Source organism: Ceratotherium simum, chromosome 37 (genome assembly GCF_057802395.1).
Source record: "Ceratotherium simum simum isolate JZ-2026a chromosome 37, ASM5780239v1, whole genome shotgun sequence".
NCBI lineage: Eukaryota > Metazoa > Chordata > Mammalia > Perissodactyla > Rhinocerotidae > Ceratotherium > Ceratotherium simum.
This window is the reverse complement of record NC_141936.1, coordinates 5,795,131-5,813,911: the sequence shown is the minus strand read 5'-3', so window position 1 is coordinate 5,813,911 and position 18,781 is coordinate 5,795,131. Positions and strand designations below refer to the sequence as shown.

The window sequence follows — 18,781 nt, the reverse complement described above, 5'->3', positions numbered from 1 at the left end:
CGAGTCTTTCCTGGGGGGAAAAAAAAAAAAGAATTCTCAGCTCTTTTAAAAAAAAAACATACACTGGGTGGAATTAATGGCAGATTAGATTATTTCAGAACAAAAGGTAAATGAATTACAGAGGAAAAGAATAAGAGAAAACCTAACAGTGCATCAATGAACTGTGGAAAAACTTCAAGTGGTGTAACATACATGCAATTGGAGTCCCTGAAGGAGAGGAGGGGATTACATAGAAAAAATGTGAAGAAATAATGGCCAACAATTTTCCAAATTTGATGAAAAGTATAAGCCCACAGAAACAAGAAACTCAATGAATCTCAAGGACAAGAAACATGAAGAAAACTACATCAAAGCACATTATTATCAAATTGCCTAAAACCAGTGATAAGGGGAATATCTTAAAGCCAGAAAACAGGACATTATGTACAAAAGCACAAAGATAAGGAGGCTAGAAGTTTTCTCATAAAAAAATGCAAGTTAGAAGACAGTGGAGCCATGTGTATAAAACAAAACAAAACAAAAACCTGTCAATGCAGAATTCTCTACCCAGCAAAAGTACTTTTCAAACACTCAGATGAAATAAAGACTTTCAAACATGCAAACACTGAAAGAATTCATCACCAGAAGACCTTCACTATCATAAATGTTAAAGAAAGCCCTTCAAGTAGAAGGAAGCTGTTACCAGATGGAATCTTTGATCTATACAAAGGAATGAAGGAAATGGGAACTCCATGGGTAAACAAAAAAACTTTTTTTCTTATTATTTCAATATATTTAAAAGATAATTGACTGTCTGAACAAAAATAATAACAATGTATTGTGAAACTTTTATGCAGAAGTAAAATGTATGATTAGCACAAAGGCCAGGAGGAGAGAAATGGAAGTATATTGTCATATGGTTTTTATATTAATGTGAAGTAGCATAATATTACTATGATAAAGCAAAGATGTATACTCTAAATCCTAAAGCAGCTACTAAAATAATGCAATGAAACGTTATATATAATAAGCCAAAAAAGGAGATAAAATGGAATCATGAAAAATACTCAGTTAACAAAGAAGAAGGCAGATAAAGAAGAAAAGGGAACAAAGAATGGATGAGACAAATAGAAAAAAATAGCAAGATGTTTCATTTGAACCTAACCATATCAAAATCACAATAAATGTAAATGATCTAAACACCAAATTAAGAGGCAGAGACTATCAGATTAGATAAAAAAGCAAGGCCCAATTATAATCTACCTACAAGAAATCAAGTATAAAAATAGAGACACAAACTGAGGATGGCCTTCAATCAACAGTCAGCAAGGAACTGAAATCCTCAGTCCAACAGTCCTTGAGAAACTGAATTCTGTCTATAACCATATGAGTTTGGCAGCAGATTCTTCCCCAGTTGACCCTTCAAATAAGACCCTAGCCCCTGTTGACACCTTGATTGCAGTGTTGTGAGAGACTCTGAAGCAGAGGATCCAGCTAAGCCATGCCTAAACTCCTCACCCACAGAAACCATGAGATAATAAATGTATGTTGTTGTAAGTCTTTAAGTTTGTGCTAACTTGTTACACAGCAATAGATAACTAATGCAGATGGAAAAAGGTACACTATTCTAACACTAATCAAAAGAAATCTATATTAACATCAGACTAGATATTTTAATATCAGACAAAGTAGAGTTTAGAGCAAAGAATATTTACCAGAGATAAAGAATATCTTTTCATAATGATAAAGAGATCAATTCTTTAAGAGGACATAACAATGCTAAACATATATGTACCTAATAACAGAGCTTCAAATATTTGAAGCAAAACTGATAGAACTGCAAAGAGAAATAGACAAATCCATGATTATAGTCAGAGATTCCAACACCCCTCTTTCAATAACTTATAAAACAAGTAGGCAGAAAATCAGTAACGATATAGAAGACTTACATGACACTATTAGGCAAATTGACATTTACAGAACACTCTACCCAACAACTGCAGAATACACATTTTTTCTAGTGCACATGGAACATTTACCAAGACAGAATATATTTTGGACCATAAAGCAAGACTCAATAAATTTAAAAGGAATGGGGCCGGCCCAGTGGTGTAGTGGTTAAGTTTGCATGCTCTGCTTTGGTGGCCCAGGGTTCACGAGTTTGGATCCTGGGCATGGATCTACACACTGCTTATCAGCCATGCTGTGGTGGTGTCCCACATACAGAATAAAGGAATATTGGCACAAATGTTAACTCAGGGACAATCTTCCTCACTAATAATAATAATAATAATAGTAAATAAAATAAAATAAAAGGAGTAAAGTGATATAAAGTAAGTTCTCTAACTAAAATGGAATTAAATTAGAGATAAATAATAGAAAAATATCTGGAAAATACTCAAATATTTGGAAACTAAATAAAACACTTCTACATAACCCATAGATCAAAAAAAAAAATCAAAAATAAAATTAGCAAGTATTTTAAACTGATTGAAAGTGAAAATATAACATATTAAAATTTGTGGGATGTAGCTAAAGTAGTACATGGGGGATATGTGTAACATTATAAGCCTATATCAGGAAATAAAAAAATCATCAAATCAATGACATTAGCTTTCATCTTAAACAGAAAAAGAAGAGCAAATGAAACCCAGTGTAAACAAAGAAAGGGAATCATAGGAAAAATCAAGGAAATAGAAAACAGTAAAACAAAAAAAGAAAATCAATGAAATTGAAAGCAAGACTGATCAGGGAAAAAAATAAAAGACACAAATTCCAACATCATGAATGAGAGTGGTGATATTACTACAGATTCCACAGCTAGTGAAAGGGTAGGGAACAACTTTATGCCAATAAATTTAACGACTTAGATGAAAGAGATAAATCTCCTGAAAGATACAAGCTATCAAAACTCACTCAAAAGACAGAAATATCCTGAGTAGCACCACAGCTATTAAAGAAATTCATACTTAAAAACCTTCTCACAAAGAGAACTCCAGGCCGAGATAGCTTCACTGATAAATTCTACCAAACATTTAAGGAAGAAATAATAACAATTTTACACAAGCTCTTCCAGAAAATAGGAGAGGAGGTGATACTTCCCAACTCATTTTTGAGGCCAGCATTACTCTGAAACCAAAACCAGACAAAGACATTACAAGAAAAACTACAGATCAATACCTTTCAAGAACATAGATGCAGATATTTAAAAATTTTCAGCAAATCAAACCCAGCAATTTATAAAAAAGGATAATACTCATGACCAAGTGTGACTTAATTTCAAGAATGCAAGGTTAGTTTAACATTTGAAAAATCAATGAATGTAAATAATTATAACAACAGACTTGGGGCCAGCCTGGTGGCGTAGAGGTTAAGTGCACACACTCTGCTGCTAGAGGCCTGGATTCGGATCCCGGCATGCGCTGATGCACTGCTTGTCAGGCCATGTTGTGGCGGTGTCCCATATAAAGGAGAGGAAGATGGGGCATGGATGTTAGCCTAGGGCCAGTCTTTCTCAGCAAAAAGAGGAGGATTGGCATGGATGTTAGCTCAGGGCTGATCTTCCTCACCAAAAAAAAAAAAAAAAAACCAAACTAAAAAAACACACCATATGATCATCTCAATATACGTAGAAAAAGCCTTTGAGAAAATTTAATATCCATTCATAACACAAACTCAGTGAACTAGGAATAGAAGGGAGCTCTTTCAATCTGAAAAAGGTCATCTACAAATAACCCTACATCCAATATCACACTTAATGGTCAAAGACTTAATACTTTTCTCTAATATCAGGAATAAGGAAAGTTGTCTGCTCTCATTACTTCTATTAAACATCACACCTGTTGTTCCACCCAGTGCAATAAAGTAAGAAAAAATAATATAAGGCATGTGTATTGGAAAAGCAGCAAAATTGTGTTTCTTCTCAGATGACATGATTGCCTACATAGAAATCCTATGGAGTTTACAATAGGCTACTAGAACAAATAGTGAGCTTAGCAAGGTTTTGTTGTATGTATGTTGTATGTTGTATCTTAGCAAGATACAACATCAGTATACAAAAATAATCAATTTTATGTAGTAGCTACACACAATCAGAAATTTCAATAAAAAATACCACTTACAAAAGCACTAAAAATATGAAATACTTGAGAAAATATGTGCAAGCCCTGTACACTGAAAACTATAAAACATAGCTAAGGGAAATTAAAGACCTAAATAAATGGAGAGCTTTATTGTGTTCGTGGGTTGGAAGATTCAATATTTTTATGATGTCAATTGTCCCCAAATTGATCTACAGATTCACAGCTACCCCAGCCAAAACCCAGCAGCCTTTTTTGTAGAAATTGACAAATTGATATTAAAATTTATATGGAAATGCAGAGGCTAGAATAGCCAAAGCAATTTTGAAGGAGAAGAATGATACTTGAGAACTTATACCACCTGACTTCAAGATTTCATAGGAGCTACAGTATTCAATACAATGTGATATTAGAGTCAAAACAGACAAATAGACCAATGAAATAGAATAGAGTTACAGAGGAATGGCTCTGCCACGGAGCCCTGGCGAACTTGTATGTATCCATGTAGGCCACGCAAATAAAGGTTTGACCCACTGCTGGTCAAAGTCTTGGCAGAACACCCTGTGATCCACCTGGATGGAAGTCTTGTAAAGAGCTGCCATAAGGCCATTGTCCACTCTTCTCTCTGTCTCCTGGGTTCTGCTGAGGTTTGAGACTTCCTGTCTTGCCTCCGTCAGAATAGAGCTGCAGGCTATAAAATCGCTCAGCTGAAGCCTAGATTTGGCTGCTCAGCAACAGAGTATCTTACAACTCACATTGCCATCATCTGGCCCCCTTTGTTTAGGTGTTGTCCTTTGTGGTGTGTGGGACAAGGACCATGAGGAATTGGTAACTTCGGCTATTCTCCTTTTCACCGTTTGTGTGAGTGATAAACTGTCCGAGTCTAAGAGTGGCTCCTTGGGTCTTTGTCAGCTGAATCAGTCAGACCTTGCCCTGTCTTGGGTGTACTTGACAAGAGGGTCCATAAATAAGCCCACACATATGTAGTCAGTTGATTTTTGTCAAAGATGCAAAGGCAATTCAGTGGAGAAAGGAAAGGCTTTCTGACAAATTGTGCTGGAACAACTGGAAATCCACGTGCAAAGGGAAAAAAAAGCTTCAATCCATTCCTCACACCATATCCAGAAATTAACTCAAAATCGGTCATAGACTGAAATGTAAAATATAAAATTATTAAATTTCCAGAGGAAAATATAGGAGGAAATCTTTGTGATCTTGGGTCAGGCAAATATTTTTTTTAGATACAATAACCCAACACAATCCCTAAAAGAAAAAAGTTGATAAGATGGATTCCATCAAAATTTAGAACCTCTGTTCTTTAAAAGACACTTTTAAGAGAAGAAAATATAACCCCGAGACTAGGAAATAATATTTATAAATCATGTCTGACAACGGACTTGTATCCAGAATATATAAAGAAACCTTCCAATTTAAGAAGAAGCCAAACAACCTTCCCCAAAGAAGATGTATGGATGGCAAATAAGTAAAGGAAAAGATGCTCAAATCACTTGTCATTAAGGAAATGCAAGTCAAAACTACAGTGGGATAGTTCTACACACCTATAGAACGTCTACAATTAAAGAGTAACCACACCAAGTATTGGTGAGGATGTGAAGCAACTAGAACACGCATACGCTGCTGGTGGGAATCTAAAATGGTATAACCACTTTGGGAACCAGTTTGGCAGTTTCTTTAAAAGTTATCTTTTAATCATATCATACAACTCAGCCATTCCAATCCTAGGTATTTACCCAGGAGAAACGTAAGCATTGACCACACAGATGCTGGTACACAAAGGTCCCAGCAGCTTTATTTGTAAGAGCCCCAAACTGGAAACAATCCAGTGTCTTTCCCCATCTGAATGAATAAACACGTTGTGGTGCATCCCTATCATGGAATACCACTCAGCAATGAAAAGGCTCGAATCAGGGAAAAACAACAACATGATGCAGCTCAAAGTAATTACATTGCGTGAAAGAAGCCAGACAAAATATAACATTCTAGCAAATTGAGACTAAACTATAGTGACAAAAAGCAGATCAGTGGGAAAATGGGGAAGGGGAAGGGAGAGAGAACAGTGGGGCAGGGAACCTTTTGATGGTGACGGCTGTGTTCACTCTCTTGATTATAGGGATGGTTTCTTGAATGCATACCTATCTCCAAAATTATCAAATTGCACACTTTAAACGTGCAGCTTACTCTATGTCAATTACACCTCAGTAAAGCTGCTTTTAAAAATATGTTGTTAGGGGCCGGCACCGTGGCTTAGCGGTTAAGTGTGCTCCGCTACTGGAGGCCCGGGTTCGGATCCCGGGCACGCACTGATGCACTGCTTGTCTGGCCATGCTGAGGCCGCGTCCCACATACAGCAACTAGAAGGATGTGCAACTATGAGATACAACTATCTACTGGGGCTTTGGGGAGAAAAGGGGGAAAACAAAGGAGGAGGATTGGCAGTGGATGTTAGCTCAGGGCTGGTCTTCCTCAACAAAAAGAGGAGGATTGGCATGGATGTTAGCTCAGGGCTGATCTTCCTCACAAAAAACAAAAAAAATGTTGTTAGAACATTGAATCCTGCAGTCACTCTCAAGACGCTTGGTGGTCCACTGCCCTTCTGAGCCCCCATTCTGAACTCAGGTGACCTGTAGGTGATGCCCCACCTTGGTCCCTGAGAGCGCAGTAGCCCTGCCTGCCCACACTTAACGTGGTGATTTTATTTAATCCTCACCACAGAGATAAAAGGCCAAGAAATTATAACCCAAGGGCAGGGACTGGAACATTTGGACTCAAGAAATGTCCAGATGACACAACGCAAGCTGAAAAACGCAAACATAAATCCTGTGCAATGACACGGTGGCCCCCGCCGCCTCTCCCGGGACTTACTGGACCCCGCGGGGACAGACACTCTGCAAGGACAGCGCGGGGCTGGACGCGGAGCTGCAGGACTTCCAGGACCCCAGCACCTGCGCGGGCGGTGGGCTCGGCGCCCCCGAAAAGGTCGGGCACAGCTCGGCTTCCTTGTGGGACTCCGGAGCCCCGCCCGAGGAGCTAACCATTTATGTCACACTGTGACAATTATTCTGCATAAAATTATCATTAAAAACCCTAATTTTTCTGCCTCCAACCCTGCCAGCGGCCTTTTAGCATTCTCTCGCGCCGGCGTCTGCAGGCCGGTGATCACCCCGCTCATTACCGCGGTGTGGCGCCTCCCCCCTCGCGCTCGCAATCAAGCGCTAATTAAACCCGCCCGGGGGCCGGGGCCGATCCAGGACCCTCCCCGGGCCTGATGGGGCCCGCGGCTGTGCTCTACGGGCCCGGGTCTGGTCCCGAGGTGGGGCCCGGGGGTCCGGGTACCGGGTCGGGGGTCCGGGGTCTGGGTCTGGTGGTGGGGGTCGGGGTAGGGACCAAGGGCGGGTCGGGGTCCAGGGTCTGTGGCCGAGGGCAGGGCGGGGTACCCGGGTGGAGCGAGCGCTGTGGCCATCGCGGGGCTCTGATGGACCGCAAGGGCCGTGGCGGTGGCCGAGGCGGGGTCCCGGGTCTGGGTGTCAGCGTGCAGGGGCGAGGCCGAGGACCCATTGGGTCCGTGGGCGAGGCAGGGGCCACGAGGTCTGGGGGAGTCTGCAGGCGGAAGAGGCGAGGCCGGGTCCTGGAGCGGTGACAGAGACCGGGTCCCGGGTCTGGGTGGGGTCAGGGTGCCGGGGTTGTCCAAGTCCGGAGGCGGAGGCCGAGGCGCGGTCCAGGGTGCGGGGGTGGGGCGGGGGCCAAGAGTCTGGGGCGGAGTCTGGAGGCGGGGGCCAGGGCGGAGGTGGCCGGTCTGGGTCGGTGGCCGAGGCCGGGGCTGTGTCCTTACCCGAGCGAGGCGGCCGTGCGGCAGAGGTGCAGGGGCGCCAGGCCCTCGGCGCTGAGCAGGTCGGGGTCGGCGCGGTGCCGCAGCAGCAGCTGGACGCAGGCCGTGTGGCCCCCCAGGCAGGCCTCGTGCAGGGCGCCGCGGCCGCCGGGGCTGGCGTCGGGGTGGGCGCCGCGGGCGATCAGGTGGCTCACGCAGGCCGTGTGGCCACGGGCCGCGGCGATGCACAGGGGCGTGGTGAGCTCCCGCTTGTACTCCAGGGTCCAAAGGCCTGGGCCGGAGGAGAGGTTAGGTGAGTGGGGGGCACCTATGGGGGGCGGTGTCCATTAAGGCGGAAATAGAGTGAAACCATCTCTTAGAAGTAGGTACCAGGTGGGCTTGCGGGGAGATATACAAAGACGCGGAGGGCTGGGACAGAGAAACCCAGTGGGATCCAGCTAGACGCACGGATGAGAGAGAGAGAGAGCAAGGCCTAGGGAGACAGAGGTGAAAGGACACACGCAGAGAGGGGCAGAGAGATCAAGGGGGAACAGCAGTGCAGGAAGATTCCAGGAGAGTCACATCACACACAGAGATGGAGCACGGAGACCGTGAGAGGGAGACAGAGATGGGAGACACAGAGAGAAAAGAAATCAAAAAGGAGATTGATAAGGCCAAAACTGAGCCAGAGAGATTGTGGGGTGGGGACCCCTTGTGGAGAAGCCTGAGGGTTTTGCCAAATAAGAGAGTGACTGGGGACTAGGGTAAGGTTTGAGGATTTAGAAGCTGACTAGGTGGGGTGGACAGTGGGAGAATCAGTGTGGAATTCATTTTGTCCAGGCTCTGAATTGGGGGCAGCTGGAGGGCGGAAAGTGAGCTGTGGATTTTTCTCGAATCCAGCTCTCTCTCGTCAAGCCCGGAACTTACCCCTTTATCATTAAGAGGAGAAGACAGCAGACAAAACAAACTGACCCACAGCCCCGAGGCTGCTCAAGAAAAGCACTCAAAGTTTAGTCCTCTTGGAAGTGGCTGAGTTTCAGAAGCACGCTTTGATGTGCTGGTCCACATTCAGCACAATTCCGGTTTGTGTCTTTGCGCTTTTTACGGTTTTGTGTGTGTGCGCGTGTGTGTATAGGGTTGCTTTTTCTTGAGGGATGAATGGAGCAGGTGCTATTGGTTTTACCTCTCTGAAAACTTTGGGCTTTCAAAAGGCCCGTGGAAGGTTGTTAGCAGCCAGGAGCGCTCGTGGAAATGGGGGAAGCAGTCCCTGGTGAATACACTTCAAGGGACAGGATTTCACATGGCAGGAATGCCTTCTGATAATGATGGAAGAATCGATCCCGTGGCTGTAATGAGCTGCAGAGGGGACCCTTTTCAGAGGCCACCTCCTTCTGGGGACCCATGCTGAGCAGTTTTGAAAGACCACTCGTAATTACCTATCTGCACGTGGTGCAGAGTTCCAGCCTGCCCTGTGTCCCCAGGGCTCAGCCTGGAGATGGTTGCACACCCTGTGGGGGATGGGGGACCTGTTGTCCTGGTGATGGATGATAGTGGCCAGAGGCCCTGGGGATGTGGGGCTGCCCTTCCTGGTGAAGATCGGGCTGATTTCGGGAGGGAAGGATGGATATAGTCCTCAATGATAACAATGACCCACATTCCTGCAGGGGCCAGCTGCTGGTTCTCAATTCTACTCATTTTCTGGAGATAGGAAGTCTGCTTACTGGGGGGTGGGAAGGGGGTGCTCCATTCTCCAGGGCATGCTAAGTTCCCAGTCCAACTCCACCCACCCCCAGCAGCTCTGTTCACTCACCCCGGATTCCCAATTCTGCCCATGGACTGATGGCAAGGGGCCGTGGGTGGGTGTTGCTCAGCCATAGCTTAGGGCCAGCACCCTTGTCCAGTCCAGGGAGATGGCAGCGAGCTTGCACAAGTCCTTCAAGAGAACCTGGCAGCTCTCTGGATCAGAAAGCCTGAAGCAACTTCCTGTAATTCCCACCCCCTGGTCCAGATTCTGCCACCAGGAGCAACACAGATATAGGCTTCTCCTCATGTGGTGCATCCTTCTAAACATTAGCTCCTGCATGCCAGTGCCCTGCGAGCTGGATGGGGCCAGCATTCCGTTATGGATGTGGTAGCGAGGGGCTGGCCAGTATGGGCCTGCTAGGTGTACCCCGTTCCCCATGGCTTCCGTCAGGGGAAGCTGGAATTGGTCACCAGGAAGTTCTCACATGAGAGAGGGCAGAGCACATGGGGCCCCTGTTGCCAAACAGAGTTTGGTCATTTCTACTGTTGGGCCAGCTGCAAGGGCTGAGCCGAAAGAGAGCGAATCCAGCAGCCCTGAGCCGTATCCACCCTCCCTCCCTAGCCCGCACTGAGGCTGCGGCCAGTACTAGCTCTCTGGGTTGCCCTTTCCTTGGTAACAGCTCATGTTCATTGTCAGCTTTCTGTCATACAGGTGTGCCATAGAAAAACAGCACAACTTAGGGGTGGAAAGATTAAGGAGGAAAAAGGAAGGAGCCTTTGGATTCAGACCACGGGTTAACATTAATATCTACTTGAAATGGCAACATCTGAGCGTGGGTGAGTGTGTCCAAGGCTCGGAGGCACGTGATTTAAAATGAAATAAACATTAATCGAGCATTCAAGCAGTTGGCATTCTTGGTTGAATCATCACACGGCCCTTGGAGGAATCTACACACCCCCTGTCGGGGCAGGTGAAGGAGAGGAGGCCCAGGAAGGCTCTGGGACGCCCTCAGCTGGGAGGTGGTGCAGCCCAGACCCGAACTGCATTTTCCTTCCTCGCAGCCCCTGCCCCTCACTGGTTGCTACGAGCTGCTTGGCCTTTTGACAGCGATGTGGGTTTGTTCCCTCTCCATGTGAGGGATAAACGGAAAAGTGTCAGTTCTTTGGAAACGGACCTTCTGCATTTTTTGCCTGCCAGGGCTCACGAGTCAGGGACACAGGAGACTGGCTGTTGGCTCACTGACCACAGAATCTCAAATCCTCTTGGTTTGGAAGAGCTGCTGTGGATTCCAGCACCTGAACCCTCTCCGTAAACGTGTTGCATCTGGACACACGGGGCGGGAGAGGGGTGCCCAATGAAGAATGCCAGCCAAGAAAGCCCTGGCTGCAGCCTTGTGGTCAGCAGGTCTGTTCATCCCGGGTTGGGGTGAGGGGGCATCTCCACTTAGGGGGTCTGCTTGCCTGCCCTGCACATAGCGCCCATGTTCAGGCAGCCAGAATGTACTCAGACATCTGTGACTTAAGGACCTCTGGTTTCTTGCCCCCTCCTCCCCCATTCTCAGGCTTCCCTAGTTTACAGGAGGAGCAGCTCCTGAGAGCTCTCCCTCTGTTGACGGTGGCTGGGCCCCAGCCACCCCGCTGTAGCCGTGATGTTCACGGATTCATACAAGGATCTTGCGCGGAGCTGTACGCCAGCAGCCTGCTCGGGGCGCACGCAAAGGAAGTTCATCCTCCATCTCCCCCCTCCCTGCCTGCCAAATGCAGGCACTGGCAGATCCGCACCCAAACTGACGCTCTTTTAAAGGCAAGAGGCACCTCCAGCGTCAGATGAGCACTTTTTGCTGACAGTTGGGCCTTTCCAATTCGATCCCTCACATCTCATCACCTAAAACCTACATCTTAAAACTCCTGCAAACCACATTTCATTTATAGACGTCCTTTGCTTGCATGTGTTAATCACAGCGTCTGTGTGCGCCGTCTACACACGGGAGCTATACATGCAGAGGAGTGTTAATAGCTCCTTAAAAATAAATAACTGAGCTTTAAGGGAGCGAGGGTACCTGACGGGCCAAACGTGGCTGAGGATTTCACCTGCCACTCCATCTCGTCCTTCTTGATCTCAAACACCACGTTGGCATCCTGGAAGAACTGGTCCATGAGGGCCTCAAGGCGGTCCAGGTCTCCCGTGACCAGGGCAGTGTGGTACTCGAGCACCGGGGACCCGGCACCAGCCTGAGGCTCTGTGTCCATCTTCTGAAAGATCTGAAGCTTTCCTCTCACTGGCTCTGGCTGTCTCTCCATTGCAGTGCTGTCGATTTCAGAAGAGTTCTTCAGGAAGGAGAAAGATGGTCTTATGGAGCGAGAGCTATTTCTATTGTCATTACTCAATTGTCATCCAGTTGGGGCTCGGTGGTGGTGTATTTATAACTCCTGTGGGCTCCGATGTGATAATGGTTACTTGATATGACCAGTGTCATGTGACCACCGAGACAGCAAAGTGCTCAGCCACCCCCTGTGATTGTATAGACGCTAACTCCAGAGACAGACACATCTGTGTATCTCCAGAACAGCACTCCACACGATGAGGGCAGACACTCTTGAGTAGGCGGGGCTTCTCTTTCCTGCTCTGCAGGGTGTCTTGTTTTTGGCCCATCGCTTTCTTTGCTCCTGTGACCAGTGGTGGTGGATGTGTGTCCTGAGGGCTGTGTCAGCCCTGAGGATGCGTGGGGGAGACCCAGCTGGATGCTGCAAACAACCCGGCTGTGCATGAGTGTCCCTGGATGGGAGGCTCCATGGGGCAGACCAGGGATTCCCAAAGGCATCATCCAGGGCCCCTGGTGGCCTGTGAGTTTCTTCCAGTGGAGAACTGATCCCAAAATGTGCGTCCCTTGCTGAAGGTGAGATGCCACATTATTTTTTTAATGAATGGTAACAGCTCTTCATTAGTAACTTATTAGTTACTTGCTACAGTTTAGTTCAGGGCTTTACTTTATTGTCTAAAATTAACAAGGTCATTTTTTCTTATAACATAGATAATACAAAATTCTCAGATCTTTTTTCCAATTCTTGTTTTTCTCCTACTAGAAAGTTGGAATGGGCCAATGTAGTTGGGCTACAATAAAAAAACATGACCAGAGGCTAGCGGGAGGAAGGAGGGTCAGGAGGGCACTGCCTGGACGGGCCGAGGGGAAGCAGCGGAGCACATGCCCAGGGAAGTTAACACAGAGACTCCTGAGGGAGGTGCGAATAACAGTAGCCACCACCAATGCGGTGCCAGCATTAGCCCTGGAGACCGGCGGGATTCTGTTGCTACGTGGTGTTGCAATCAAACAAACAGCATAGAGACAACAGGAAAAGAGATTTGAAGTCAAGGAATAGGTTCATGGGACAGCACCCTCCTATTCAGAGCTGAACTTCTTAAGCACCATCTTTTCCCATGTCCCCCTCTCAATCTCCATGGCACCCCAAAGCTGCCCTGTGGCTTGCCCCTCCACTCTCTAAGCTCTCCCGAGGCCTGAGCAGGCTCTCTTGTTGGCCCTTTAGTTTGAAGGGTAACCTTGGCCCCTGGGGGGTCCCTTTCACCGAGATTTTCCACAACAAAGGGGACCCAGCAGAGTACCCTTGATCTTCTTTAGAAGGGATGCAGGGGAAGCAACCTACATGCCCATCAACAGATGAATGGATAAAGAAGATGTGGTATGTATAGACAATGGAATACTACTCAGCCGTAAAAAAGATGAAATCTTACCATTTTAGACATGGATGGACCTCGAGGACATTATGCTGAGGGAAATAAATCGGATGGAGAAAGAAAATACTGTATGATCTCACTCATATGTGGAAGATACACAAACAAACACATAGATGTGGAGAACAGATTGGTGGTTACCAGAGGGGAAGATGGGGGGGGAAGGGCAAGAGGGGTAAAGGGGCACATGTGCACAATGACGGACAGAAACTAGACTTTTGCTGGTGAACACAATGCAGTCTATACAGAAGTCAAAATATAATGATGTATGCCAGAAATTTACACAATGTTATAAACCAATGTGACCTCAATAAAAAAACCAACCAAAGGAAAACAAAAAAACAGAGGAGGTAAACAGTGAAGGGGAAATTGAATGCATTTATAATTTAATAAAGTTGTGTTTTTACCTTGGTTATAGACCTGATTTGCAGGCATAAATGTACATGTACGGATGTACACATACATTGGTAAAACCTACATCTCCTCTACAGAAGCGGGCTGCAGGGGTGCTGGGGTGGGAGAGGTGTGGCTGTCTGTCTGGCCATCTGTGATGCCTTCATGCAGACAGATAAGCAGCATAGAATGTGCCTCAAAAGCTAAAGGCCTCACATTGGTGACAGTGCGGGGGTGGTGGGTGGCTTGGTCACTACCTGAGCTGGTTGCCACAGGGACATGGGTTTGTCTTCACTGCAGTTGTCTGACACCTGGACTGAGGCTCAGTACAGAGGATGCAGAAGGGCCCACGGGGTTTAGCTGTGGGGGCTCAGGGCGAGCTGCAGGAGGAGGCTGCTGCCACCCCAGCATTTCCTGCAAGTGGTCCTCTCCGGGGGGTCCTGCACGTGGGTACCCTTGATGCCATTTGCAGAAGAGGAAACTGGGATGCAGAGATTCGGATGACTTCCTCAATCCTGAGGTGGTCAATGCCCAAACCCCTCACTGTGAGTACAAGGGCTTCCTACCTCGTCCCTCACTGCTGTCTTTGAGCATGACACACTTCAGCACAGGGATCTGCAGTCCCCTGATGGCACCTTGGTGTCTCAGGACGCCAGGTGTCTGCACATGCTGTCCCCTCTGCCTGGCATTCTTATTATCCCCTCGTCACCTGGCCGGCCTCACTCATTCATCAACACTCAGTTCAGCCTCCCTTCATGTCTGTGGCTGGGCTGCCGTATGCCCTCATACCCTGTCTGTGGTCTGCAGCACACTGCTGGTTACTGCTGGTTACTCGTCTGTGTCCCAACTTGACCACGAGCTTCTCCTTCTTCGTCTCTGTGGGGTTCTTAGCACCTAGCACAGTATTTCACACACAACAAGTCCTCAATGCAAATGGTTGAAAGGATGAATGGATCGGTGTCTTTGAAATCTGCTTGACTACATTTCAATTCCTCAGTGGTTCTTCCTCTCATTCTTGGCCATCTGCTAGCTTATTCCCTTAGGGAAGAACACTGTGGTAACCTGGAGTCTTGGCTGCCCAAGAGCAGGGACTCAGACGCTGGGAGTGGAGTTCCACCTCAGATCTGTGGGCTTCCCTGCACAGCTCACCTTTTCCCACCTGTAAAGGTGCCTTACCAAGTTTCTTAAGAAGACCTTGTCTATTGTATGCTCCGTGAGGGCCCTTTAAAACCTCTATCCAGAGGTTTCAAAGTTGATCTCCTTTGTCTCCCTCAGTAGCAGCAAAGACAACATCAGTGTCATCAATGGAACAGCAGAGATTTTTTTCTAGGGCGCACTGTGTGCCTGAAACACTCCTGGGTGCTGTGAAGAATGCAGTCGTAAGGAATATACAGACATATTTGCAAAGAACGTACAGCCTTCATTGGACATAAGAGGCATATGCATGCAGAAAATGACGAACAGAATGCTATGGGGACCATTTCCCTCATCAGATGTACAGGAAAATCAAGTTGCCTGCTCCTCTCCCTTCATTTGCTTATTCTGCAGTTGCTCTGTTCATTTCAGCAGCAATGTTAATTCTTCAGATATTTCATTTCTCTAGTCACAGTCATTTGCCATGTTATTTTTCTGACTGTTTATAATTAGATACATTTCTGAAGGACTTATTCATCGCAACTATGATATGATCCAACTTGATCTTGTACTTCACTTTAAACTGGAGAGTTCTTTTGTACCTAATATATTTTGTCATGAGTTATTATTATTTTTAAATTATTTTATTGAGGTCATATTGGCTTATAACATTGTGTAAATTTCAGATGTACATTATTATTTATCAGTTTCTGTACAGACTGAGTTGTGTTCACCACCTATAGTCTCGTTTTTATCTGTCACCATACATATGTGCCCCCTTACTCCTTTCACCCACTCCCCTAGCCCCTTCCCCTCTGGTAACCACTAATCTGTTCTCTTTATCCATGTGTTTGTTTATCTTCCACATATGAGTCAAATCATACACTGTTTGTCTTTCTCCATCTGACTTATTTGGCTTAACGTAATACCCTTAAGGTCCATCCATGTTGTTGCAAATGGCACGATTTTGTCTTTTTTTATGTCTGAGTAGTATTCCATTGTATATATATACCACATCTTCTCTATCCGTTCATCTGTTGATGGGCACTTGGGTTGCTTCGTGAATAATACTGCCGTGAACATAAGGGTGCATAAATCTCTTTGTATTGTTTATTTCATGTTCTTTGAATAAATATTGTCATGGGTTATTTTTAAAAGGGGTCGGATCCTGGAAGTATGTCCAGGAATAGCAGCCATTCTACCCTGTGTCCTGTGCTAAATTTAGCTTTCTAAGCGTTATATTTGTCAACAGTGCCATAAATATCCAAGCTTGATTCCAGTGGGTGGGGAGTAGTAATCCAGAAGCAGACTCAGTCCTTTGTGAGAGCTTTAAAAATAGTTCATGGTCGACAGCATTGGTTCACAAGTAGGACGTGCAGATTACCTCAGGAGCTTGGCAGAGGTGTCTTTTTTTTTTTTTTTCCAAAGAACAAGAATAGCTGTATGTGTGACTATTACATTAACAAACAAAACAAAACAAAACCCACCACAAACATCTGTAAGCTTATCCATTGATTCATCTATTCATTCGGTAAGCATTTATGGAATATTATGTTCTAGGATATGTTGTTAGGTTTTGGAGATTCAGAGACCAAAAAACAAAACAAAACAAAACAAAAAAACCCACAATAATCCTGCCCTCAAGCATCACACAGGAGAAAGCAGTGACCAGAGGTCCCCAACACACAGGCGTTCTTTAGTCTTCCTTCCCACCAGCTGAACTATGTCCTGTAGTTATGAATGAATAACACTGTTTCCTGACCCAGCACTCTTGGTTAGGCTCCTTCTTGCCTGCTGCACACCAATTTACCCATCGATACCTTGCTTGGGTCAAGCCATTTTTATCTCATTTTTATCATCCTCACCCTTCTCAGATTAGTCAAAGCCAATGCGTAGGCTTCAAGATACAATCCAGATCTCATCTTCTCTGCCTACTTCAGTCCATATGAAAACTCAGCTTCTTCCAAGAGTGAATTTGTGTATGAAGTTGCTAGCAATTGTCAAAATCTTTGAGGAATTGTGATAAAACAGAAGAAGGACAAGAAGACTAGAGTTTTAGTTTTCAAATAGGAAAAGAATTTGATTCCTCAAAGTCTGAATTAACATCAGTCCTGGGAAAATTCCAAAATGGATTATAAAAAAATAATGGTTTGGGGACATTTAAAAACGGGAGTGGGGGCATTTGGAGCTCTGTGGGTCACTAGGAACAAGTCAGGGTGGATAAAGAATTTTCCTGTGTGACATGGTTATTGCATTACTATGTAGAGGCGATGTGGGCGTAGCTATGTATGTTACAACCTGCAATGGAAGGTTTCATGAGAACCTTTTAGAGAAGACGGAAAAAATATGGGTCTTTAGGAAAATCTTGCTAAAAAACTCAAACTGGAGAAATAATACACGTGGTACTTATAGGGCAGTGGTTCAGACCTTGGCTGTAAAATGGAATGGCCTGGGGAGCTTTAAAACAAAACACTGATGCCTGGATCCCAACCTGAGAGATTCTGGTGTAATGGGTTGGGGAGTGCAGGCTGAGCATCAGGCCTGTTAGAACCTCCCAGGGGCTTCTAACGAGCAGCCAAGGTTGAGAACCGCTGCTCCAAACGGGAGCACAGACTCTGTTTACAGCCTGATCCTGTACAATATGCTTATCGATGATTTGAGTGAACATATGGAAGGGTGGGTATCAAATTGGTGGGTGACGTGGAGTGTGACACAATCAGGGTGCCAAAAGATCTCAACAGGCCAGAGCGATGGGCTGATGCCATCAATGCCCCACACCAGCATTAAAACCCCAGGTACAGGGGATACTGTTGTCCTTGAGAATCACGAGGCTGAAACTCCCCTGTTTCTGGCACTAGAAATTTCTCTGTCTTGCTTTTAAGCTCAGAGGTTAGTGGTGCGATGGACGAGTTGATGTTTATACCCAAATTTAGGTGGCATAGATGCAGCAAATTATTTGACATCATTTCAAAACATTCAGAGCGTATCTGTACAGGGTAGCTCGTTAGGTGTCAGTTTAAGTTCCCTTGCTCACTGGGACCCTTGCTTTGTAGAACCCGGAGTCCTCCCTGGAATTCCGGACACTCCTGTGCTTTGCCTCCTCACGTTTCCTTGCCCTCTGTGTTTGCTCAGACTGTGTATGCTCTGCCCTGCCCACACTGGGGCACAAAATTAGCTCATTTAGCTTTTCTTGGTTGATTTGTTTGCTTTCAAGCTAGCCCACTAACATCACTTAGCGAGTCTGTGATGTGAAGGGGTCCATCACAGTTTGCACAGTCTCACTCCACCTTTCTCCTCCATGTCCACTTCCTCTCTCTCTGGTGCAACCATTAAAATCCTCCCCCTTTCCCTTTTAGTGTGGTTCCGTGCATTCTCAGGCCCTGCTGGTTTCGGCTTCTGCTCCAGGCAGCTGGTCCAGGAAATTCTTCGGAACCAAACAGCACCCTTCTTGAAAGAGGGATTCTGATGAGTATAATTCTTTCCAAATCAGTATGTTTAATATTTTTATTTCTTCAGAAGAACTATCAAGTGGTACCTATTTGATGGAGGAACTTCATTTGCGTAGGTGGACCATTTCAGAGCACTAAACAGATTTAATTGCAGTGGCCTTTTATTGCATACTGTGGGGTGAACCTAGGAAAAGAAAGACAAAAATCCAAACAGGAGAGGACACCCAACTTTCATCTGGATGACTGAGTGAACAGACTAAATCTCTCTCACAACTAGTTAGGTAGTCAACTGGATTTGAACATAATTTTGCAACGAAGAATTTTGAGACTTAAAAGATAAGCATAACGTTTTGGACGCAGGAGACACAAAAACTGGTTGTCCACACTGAGTCTTGTAGTATGGGTAGCTAACAAGAGGGAGTTTTTGCCT

At 45.6% G+C, this 18,781-nt stretch overlaps 1 protein-coding gene across 2 annotated transcripts in view; it reads right to left on the bottom strand.

The window, feature by feature from the left end:
- The window catches only part of ASB18 (ankyrin repeat and SOCS box containing 18), a 70,435-nt gene that overhangs the window by 37,297 nt on the left and 14,357 nt on the right, over positions 1 to 18,781 (bottom strand). Inside the window, exons 3-4 of one of the 2 annotated variants that reach the window (XM_087424522.1) lie at positions 11,688 to 11,807; positions 7,909 to 8,176 (exon numbers count right to left, since the gene is read on the bottom strand). In XM_087424522.1, the coding sequence (XP_087280648.1) occupies positions 7,909 to 8,176; positions 11,688 to 11,807 (388 nt within the window). The remainder of the gene's footprint in view (positions 1 to 7,908; positions 8,177 to 11,687; positions 11,808 to 18,781) is intronic. The other variant, XM_087424523.1, reaches the window with a different exon arrangement.